This window comes from Aricia agestis, chromosome 11 (genome assembly GCF_905147365.1).
Source record: "Aricia agestis chromosome 11, ilAriAges1.1, whole genome shotgun sequence".
Lineage (NCBI taxonomy): Eukaryota > Metazoa > Arthropoda > Insecta > Lepidoptera > Lycaenidae > Aricia > Aricia agestis.
Window position 1 is genome coordinate 9,092,023 of NC_056416.1, and position 10,239 is coordinate 9,102,261.

Genomic DNA, 10,239 nt, shown 5'->3' on the forward strand with positions numbered 1-10,239 from the left:
GGACATCATTCTCACCTTTAGGTACAAGAATTACAGGTGCTGACCATGGGGAATCGCATTCTTCAATAATGTCGTCACTTAACATTTCATCTATTTTTATTCTAAGTTGTTTTTGACGAGTTGGCGATAATCTGTACGGTTTAATGCTAATAGGTGGATGATTTGCAGTATCAATTCTATGCTTAGCAAATGTAGTAGGTTTTGAGTTCTTTTTAAATATGTCTTCATATTCAGACAAAAGGTTATTGAATATTATTTTTTCTTCATTTGTAAAAAGAGTTCCCTCATTAGGATTTAAATAAATGAAATCAATAGAATACAGTTTTATAGGGTTTATTGGAACATAATCTACACGAGGATCAATATAAGAATTTATGTCAGCTGGTTCACGCGGGCGCGACGGCCTTGGCGGAGTATCCAGTTTCTTGAGCATCCAGCGTGGTCGTTTGGGCTCTGATGGTTCATCATTATTGTCACGCAGTGGTGACGGGGTGTCCATAATTGGTGACAACATTTTTAAACTTGTTGCCCATTTAATAAAATCCGAAAAATCCGATGAATCTTCATTCTTCGGCGGGGAAAATGAAATTTTCTTTGCGTTTTTTAAAATAATGTTGTCGTTTCTCAATTGAAGAAAATCAAACTTTGTGTGTGCGTCATCAATAAAATGCCAAGTGCGTTGCGGTAAATTCAACATAATGCCTGATTTCTCTAAGAAGTCAATTCTTTTTGAAAAAATTATTCAATAGAGTCCTATTGTCCGATGCTTCTGGGATGACGGAAAATGTAATAGGTAGAATTCTATTGCCCATCACGATATCAACTGTGGTTAGCAACAGATTACTTTTCTTTATGGTCCCATCCGCCAGTGTGATATCTGCCAATCCTTGGGTAAATAAAACACCTTGTCGTACCAACACTTTGTACAGCTGCTTGCTAGCTATGCTTGTGCGAGCCGCGGTATCCATGTACGCATAGCCTTTTTCTCCTTTAATGGAGATTTCGATCGTGGGTATTTTGCTGGTGGTTTCCAGTGTTGACTGAACAGCAAAAAAGGCAACGGGTTTTGGTGGGGTTTCATTGTTTTTGCATTTAATGCACTTGCTACGGTATACACCTGGTTCTCCGCAACCATAACACCTAATGATGTTGCTTTTTCCGGCCTCGATCTCATCTTTCTTCCTGCTACGGCATTCATCTGACAAGTGGCCACGCTTACCGCAGTAGGTGCAGCGTTTTTGCTTAAAAGATGTTTGCTGTATAGGGGGTGCCGACTCTCTTTGGATGCTTTCTATATGTCGACCCTTTTTCAGTAATTCTGCAAATGTTTTGATTCCAGAACGAGGAATATTCTTGCGAAGACCAACATTTAAGAGACCATAAATCAAGTCCAGCTGCTCCTCTTCTTTATATCTTTTTGGAGGCAGCTGTGCCAACAGTGCGCGCTTCATACACAAGAAAGTATCAAGTGGCTCCTGATCTCCTTGTTTTGTTGCGAACAACTCCAAGTAAATTTCGTACGGCTGTCTCTGGGGCGCAAAAGCTTGACGCAATAATTTTATAGCGGTTTCCCATGTTTTTACCTCGCCTTTGACCCCTTGCCACCAAATAGACGCCGTGCCGGTAAACAGCAGAGATAATCCTTCAATTGCATCTTTATTTGAGACATTTTCGATTGTTTCATAAGTATTAATTATGTTAATAAATTCTTCCACCTTCTCGTAGTTTCTTTGTCCATCGAAACGGGCGGTACACTTTGCAAAACTGTTTCGTGGCATTTCGAAAGATGTTGACACGAATGTTTGAGCTAGTTTATCGAACTGTTCTTCACTTGCTGTTATTGTTGCAGACGCAATGGATTTAATCAGTCGACTAAGTTGATAATCGCTCATTACTATGTTATTCGTCATTTTTTATATTTTATTACCCTCTTTTTCAGAAGAAAAAAAAAAATTGTTTACTTTTCCGTTGGGCGCCAAATGTAGGGTTAGTAATAATACTCGCAATATCTGCTTTACTCAGTTTATTTCAGGTTCATACAAAGAACACATGTACATATTTTACTATTTATAGACTGTAGACATTCATGCGGAACCCTACTATGGGATCGCAGGTAGGACGCGTGGTTGGGCCGAACACCTAGCGTCAAAATGCTGACAGATCTTGGTCAGACTGCAACGCACACTGGCCATCAGAGCGGTAAGAGGATACCGCACGATCTCGAAAGACGCAGCATGCGTTCTCGCAGGCAGCGTCCCATGGGACATCGAAGCCAAATCGTTGGCCGATATCTACTGGCGTTGCCAGGCTGAGCGTGGGGCAGGCTATATTCCGCCGCCAGATCACATAAGACGGTGGAGAAATCAAGCGAAAGACCACGCGTTTGAGCAGTGGCTTGCGCGTCTGAACGAGTCCACAGTTAGTGTCGACCTACTAGCTGCTATGCGTCCCGTACTGAGGGAGTGGGCTGACAGAGAAGGCGGTGCTCTAACTTACCGCCTCACACAGGTACTGACTGGACACGGGTGTTTCGGTCGGTACCTGTGCGACATCGCCAGACGTGAGCAGACAACAGCCTGCCACCATTGCGACGACGAACGGGACACGGCACAGCACACCTTGCTGGCCTGTCCCGCATGGAACGAACAAAGAGCGGCTCTGCAAGCCGCCGTTGGTGATGATATCTCGCTGCCAGTGATCGTACGTGCGATGCTGAGCAGCGAAAATTCCTGGAGAGCCGTCGCGACATTTGCCGAGGAGGTGATGTCAGCGAAAGAGGAGTCAGAGCGTAGGCGCGAGGCGGAGTCACTCGACCCTCGGAGGAGGCCAAGGCGTAGGCAAAGGGTCAGACATGGCCCCGACGTCCCGACTTAGCTGGGGAGCTCGAGGTGATGGCGTGGGGATGCCGTCGCCCAACATCACCGAGACCCCGAGTTGGCCGCGATGCGCTAAGTGTTCCGCGCATCGCGTCATAGTGACAGTGTGGGCCTAACAGCCATGCACTGAAGCCTTTAGAGGCATCCGCTGGCAGGGTCGCGGTTGTGTATTCCGCGTATCCCGTGGCTCTGCCTTAAGCGGAAGAGCAGGAACACCGTTGGGGTTTTAGTGGGTATGACCGGGCGCGGCCATCCGCCCCCAGGGAGTCCCACATACCCCGGTTGCCCTCCCCAGACTGCCGGGGATGCGTAAACGCATTTCCCCAACGAAAAAAAAAAAAAAAAAAAGGTAGGACGCGTGGCATCGCAACCTTAATCCCTCCTAGCTAGCTTTTACTTAATGACGCGGGGCATCGATCAAGCAAAGCACTGGACTCTGAGCAGACTACGGGAGCAATCGTACTCGGAGCCGTCTAGCGAGCGACTGACTTACTGAGGTGCGGACGCCTCTTATATATACGCAAATAGTGGTGGGGCAAACAAGTTGTACTAGAGATAAGGGTAATGGACGGTGACATCACGATGGCGCGCTATACGGAGATAAATGCAAAAAACAAGTCAAAGTATAATTTCGCTTGTATGTCAATTATTATCAAATTCAGCGAAAATAATTGTAGAAACAAAGTTGTAGGTGATAGATCATTAACGGCCGTTCCCAATATTTGATCTATCTCTGGTTTTGCCCTACTAGAGATAGGAATAACTCACATTAGACATTAGAGACATATATTTTATGTCAAATGTGAGCTATTCCTATCTCTAGTAGGGCAAAATCAGAGATAGATCAAATATTGGGAACGGCCGTAAATTTCCTACAAATTTGATCCTTATGAATTTTTTTAGAAATCAATATTTAAGCTCCTACACCTATGGTAAATGTACCGGGACCCAAGCGATTGGATAAAACTGAATATTTCTGATCATGAATTAGACCTTTTAACAATTACGGCACAACCTACACCTGAATAGTTATTAAAAATGGCGATGTGCGAGTCGGACTCACTCATGAGGGTTCCGTACCATTATCAGGCAAAGATAGACAAAAACCCTTAAGTACTGACGTGGTTATGTTGAGTAATATGTAGTGACGTGACGTCTCACAGACGGATTCGCAAATTACCTATAACTTTATATATTTTAAATGAATTAAGATTATTTCATAATTTGTAATATTTTAGAGGTATTCTGGAGTAATATAAATAAAAATACGGAGAAAATATATGCAACATCAACATTTATTTGGCATCTAGATAGGCCCTATTTAATTTCAGTATTTCAATTGTGACTTGACTTATACACTAGATTTTTAGAACTGTTAGGAAAAGAAGAAAACGTAAATGCTTTTAAATGAGTTAACAAATAATGACTAACATAAGAAAAATAAAATATGATATAATATCACTCAGAATTTGTTGAAAAATTTCAGCGCAGTCAACACACATAGTTTTTTCACGATTGGACTTGAATACGGAAGTGTAAAAGAAGAGTCCTATGAAAGCTTTCGTCTCTTCACAATCTGTTGGCCGTATTTCAATTTTATTAAGATTTTTGAACTTGTCACGAACTTGAGAAAGTTTTTAATTAGTGTGATCAATCGCAATACAGGTCAAACATGTCGAAATTGTACTTTGACTTGTTTTTTGCAGTTATTTCCTTAAATATTGATTTTACAATAAAAATTATAAGAACTAAAGTTGTAGAAAATCAAATTTTCGACAAATTTGATCCTTATCATTTTCTTGAAAAAATAAAAAATAAAGGAGTTAAGTATAGCTAAAAAAAGATTGGACCTTCAAACCTATATGGCGGCTAACGCACACGTCGTGGCTGGTCGAGTTTTCGAATTTAAGCTATTTGTGACCTCCTCTAAACACTGGTGCAAAAAATTTTCTGACTATAATTAATTAAAAAAAAAATCTAACCCTACTGGGGTATTTGGATACGGAACCCTAATAAAAACTACACCGTTATCCTTGAAACCATCAAATGAGCCCGTCAAAATGAACAAATTTTTGTATGAGAACAAGCATTATTCTCATAGAAAAAGTTGTTCATTTCGGTTGAAGTTGACGGGCTCATTTGATGATTTCAAGGATAACGGTGTTCACACTAACATGTTGTTTAATAATACCCGTCCCGACCGTCTTTTTAATTTTTCATATTATTATCTCTAGACACATAATATTATGGTTTATCTCTACCTTTTGCTAGATCAGTTAATCAACTTGCTTTGTCCTATACACTCCCATTTCCCGATGAAGCTTGAAGTTTAGTTTAAATCCGTAACTTTTGTATTTTATAAATATAATATAATTTACTATCATAATATATTTAAGTACCATGACAATTATTGTGTCGCTTTAAACACTCTACGACCTACTTAAATATGACACTTCAACCATATTATGTACCTTACACTTATTTAGTAAAAGTACAGTATAGGCTTAATTACAATGATGAATTCTAGTTCTAGTATTCTAGATAAATTATAACTTTACGTACTTACCTTTTTATTAAATGCAAAAGAGTATCTATGTGAGCATATTTTGCAATTTTTTTGATAGAATACTCAATACAACAATGGATAGAGACATACATTACATACATACACACACAGGCAGTAGTATCGTAGACCGCAGTATGAGGTGGTACCTATCAAGTAAGATCAAAGATGGCATGATATCCGATCTTCTTCTTCTTCTTTTGGCGTAAGCCTCCCTATTTAGGAGTTGCCAGCGTCAGAGTTGAGGCGAAAAATGTGAACAGTTATAACTTATAACGTAAACTGATTGCCATGCAGCGGGCACGGGTGATGACTTCATGCGACCATGCAAATACAAGATAAAATAATGAAACAGAAAAAACCAGAACAAGCAAATAAGTACAGCAAAATATTGTTTCTTAGCCTTTAAAGATACACAGAGTACATAAACATAAATACAATCTACTTATATTAAATATAAAAGGAAGAGAATTCATATTACAACTAGAGCCTAATGTGATTATGAGCAATGAACGAGCATAAGATGTCTATAAATGGAGAATATACTAACGATAAAATAGATTTAAGATTAGTGGGACGAGGAATATTAGGAGGAAGGTAATCGTACAATGAAATGTTGTTTTCGCAAGCAAAAAATATATGGTCTGGAGAGCCTTCATCCAAGCCACATTCACACAATGAGCTATCCCTCACCCTTATTTTAGCTAGAAATACCGGGTTACACGAGTGACCCAGACGTAGCCGACAGATAGTAGAGCAAACAGGCTTATTAGCTTTCAAATATTTAAAAAACCACGGTCGACTAGGTACTGAATCCTGAATTTCAGCGTAAAAACGTCCTTTATCCCTACTCGACTCAGTCCAAATGGAATTCCACTCCAGAGTCAAATGCGACTTGGCCAGAGGAAGAAGATCCTGACAAAAAAATTTGAAATTACTTAAACCACCAGACTTTGCAGCTTCTTTGGCATAAAGATCCACACATTCATTTCCTATAATCCCGCTATGACCAGGAATCCAGGCAAGTACAACCTGTATGTTGCTACAATAGCATTTAAATAGTAACTGCCTAATTTTAAAAATTAAAGGGAATTTAAATTTACTTCTAAAGGGGTTTGACAAAATCGCTTCCAGGGAACTTTTACAATCGGACAAAATAATTGCCTTATTTAGATTGTGCGATTCCACAAAGGAAATCGCTTCAAAAATCGCTAGAGATTCTGCATTAAAAACCGAAGAAAATGAAGGCAATTTATTATTAAGGACAACATTAAATTTTGGAATCCAAACGGCACTACCTACACAAGAAGTATCGGATAATTTGGAGGCGTCCGTAAAAATCAACGTCCAATCTTTAAATTTATCACTTATTACAGCATTAAATTGATTATTAGAAACAGGGGAACCTTTCACTATGGGTAAATTTAAAATAATATTGGGAGAAAACACAAGGGAGGAAAAAGCAGCTTCAAATAGCGGATTAATTGAAAATTGGGCCACAGGACATGGAAGAGAAACTATCTTTTGATAGCTCTTCACAACACAAGGTAAATTCTTATGTGTCCAATAACTGCTGGTTGAAAATTGTGAAAGAGAAAACAGCTTATTAATAAGAGGGTGACGAGACCACTGGTAGACCTTAAATATAAACCTGTCCGACAAATATTGTCGGCGTAGGGACAAAGGAGGCTCCGCACATTCCACTTGAAGCGCATTAATAGGGGAAGACTTCATTGCACCTATGACTATCCGTAAACATTTTGCCTGCAGTTTATCACACATTTTTAAACTAGATTTGCTACATGGCTCCAATAAAAAGGACGCATAATCCAAGTGGCTACGAATTAAAGCATTGTACATTAACCTTTGGACGTATGGGTGAGAACCCCACCAAACTCCTGATAATGATCGAAGGATATTTAAATTTCTTTCCGCCTTTTTTAAACAATTATTAATATGACTTGTACCTACCAGACAATTTCGAATCCAAATGAAGGCCTAAATATTTAACAGAATCCCTAACTGGAAAAAATGATATCCGATATCCATAATTATAACGTGACGTAGGAAGAGTTTTCTGAAACTGTTCAATTTTTTTTTAATATAAATCACGTTTTTTTTATTTATTCAAGCCTCAGTATACTTAGGCCCGTATAAATAGTCAGTACTTACCGTAACTTGTGGTGAATAGGGACAAAACTCAACTTTATAACGAGTTTGTGAATAATTTTGAAAGAAAGTAGTATCCTAAAAAGGATTTCATTACTTGAGTCTTGTCAATATCTTTATTATTAAATATAAAATAATAGAATAAAAATTGAGAATTATTCACAAAACACTACAATATATACAATCCCTATTCACCCACAATCAGGGGTCATTGGGGATTTGATAAAGGTCAATAGGGAAATCTCCTAGGGCTGTCCCATGTCTACAGTCTGTCAAGAAAGTGAAGAAATTAAAAAGTGGCAACATCGTAGTGTCATCCCTTTTTTCTTAGATTGATTTGAAAGGGATGACACTACGATGTTGCCACTTTTTAATTTCTTCACTTTCTTGACAGACTGTATAAATTGTAAGTCTATGAGTAAGTACCTACCTGTATTTTATTTTATTTTTCGCCATTTATCCTACGTAATCTACCTCGCCAATAAAACAAACATTTTATATGATTAGTACCAACCCTACACAGCCGTTCCTATTCACCTCTACAGCGTCCCTATCATCTATACGTCGTCCCTATTCTACTCGTTTTCATCCCCATTGACCCCTCTTCCATTGCTATTCACCTCAAAAACAATGAAAAATTTGTCTGCTTGTAATTCGCTAAATATCATTGCAAGAAATATATTATAATACTTACCTCTAGTGTGTATCACAGCCAAAACACTTAACTAATACATTTGCAACAAAATTACATTCATACACTGAAGAATTTCAATAACAGAGCAAAGTTATCCTTCACGTGCAAACTGGCGATTCAAGGAGTTATTTAGAAAAGTGTTTTTTTGACAACTTGTGGCTGATTTCGCACATGTTTAGTGTTGCCATCAAAACTGCAAAGAATTCTACTGTCATCTATAAAAAATATTAAAAAAGCGATGAAATGGCAACTAATTTTTGATGTTGAAAACGGTTCTTGGTTTTGTCCCTATTCGTCCTTGGATCTCTATTCACCACAAATTACGGTACTCAAGATGCATCTCGGTCTCAAGACTCGGTTCCCTCACCCGCGGCGAGTCACCTGCACAAATTTAGCACCCCATCAAAGGATTTTTGAAATCAAAATGACCTTAATCGATAGGTCTACGTTAGGTCCGTATAGGTCCACCATAATTTTCGTTAGGTTAGGTTAGGTTAGGTTAGGTTAGGTTGCGGATGCGCACCGAGGTGGGGCCGCAGAGGAAGAGGCAAGTAGGTATTACGGTGCGCCGCTTGCCCTATCCTCTGCGGCCGAGGACGGATCGCGGGGGGGAGAGGCATTGTGGTAGGTTGCCGCTTTCCCTACCCCCCCTGCGAGCTGGCGGGGCCGTTCCGTTTGAACGGCATTGGTGGGGCCGCAGAGGAAGAGGCAAGTAGGTATTACGGTGCGCCGCTTGCCCTATCCTCTGCGGCCGAGGTGTGGTCGGTGGCAGAGCCACAGACCTGATTTGCCACATGGCCTCCAAGTAGCAGACTCGGGGGGCGTCTGCTACAGCCTTGGTGGGGGCCGAGGAGGAGGGCGCATGTGTTGTGCGCCCATCGTGGAGTCTTCGGGCCGCTGGCGGGGTCGCAGATGTGTGTATCGTTCCTGTGGCCCCGTCAATATGCGGCGTGGCGGAAGATTGGGGGGGGGGGGTTTTAGTGGGTATACCGTGGTCTCATTAGCTACGGGAGTCCCACATAACCACTCGGGTCGCCCCCTGCGCCTGGGTGGTATGCGTAATGCATTTCCCCCTCCGGAAAAAAAAAAAAAAAAAAAAAAGGTTAGGTTAGGTTAGGTTAGTTTTTAGTTAGTTTTTTAATAAATAATTTTTTAAATTTTGCAAAAAAAATGGTATCTTAGCACCTCATCTCAACCGAAACTGATTATTTTTTATATTTTTGCATTCTTTATCGTTAGGTCTGTATAGGTCCACAATAATTTTTGTTAGGTCGCCTATAGTTTTTTAATAAATAATTTTTTAAATTTTGCAAAAAAAAAATTGCATCTTAGCATCTCATCTATAAACCGAAACTGATTATTTTTTATATTTTATAGTTTAGATGAGGTCATTTTGATTCCAAAAATCCTTCGATGGGGTGCTAAATTTGTGCTGGTCGGCGAGTCCCACATATCCGCAGTGGGAGTCCCCATCCCCTGCGGAATGCGTCACAGCATTTCTCTACGTAAAAAAAAACAAGGCTCTGTGATTGGTTGGCTGTCAAAATTTGGACCAATCACAGAGCCGAACCGCGTCTTGAGACCGGGTCGCATCTTAAGTACTGACTATTTATACGGGCCTTAGGAACACAACATTATAGCCCGTTTGGTTAGAATACAAATTTATAAAGTAATATCAGAGAAGTTGATTCATAGGCAGATGGCGGCCCTACGTTATTTGATCAAGTTTCGTCAAAGTCAAACCCAGTCGTCAGATAACGACTAAAATTGAATTGACATAATGACTGCCTGCACGAATCAATTTCTTCGATGGTACTCGTACTTATTGACGATCAAATTTTTAAAAAATAATTTGTATAATCCAGGGGGGCTTATTAATAACTAGGCGAAGTCTGTCCTCTTGGGGGAGAAATTTATACTTACTAACTAGCGGCCCG

The 10,239-nt window shown here is 40.0% G+C and overlaps 1 protein-coding gene across 1 annotated transcript; it reads left to right on the forward strand.

Annotated features, from left to right (window-relative positions):
- Positions 1-2,442: 2,442 nt before the first annotated feature.
- On the forward strand, positions 2,443-2,874 carry LOC121731874. The gene has a single exon (XM_042121548.1). It carries the CDS (start codon positions 2,443-2,445, stop codon positions 2,872-2,874), a length of 432 nt encoding a protein of 143 aa, XP_041977482.1.
- Positions 2,875-10,239: the final 7,365 nt, after the last annotated feature.

Coding starts and splice junctions, on each gene's coding strand:
- LOC121731874 (XM_042121548.1), top strand. CDS start 2,443: ATGCGTCCCGTACTGAGGGAGTGGGCTGACAGAGAAGGCGGTGCTCTA.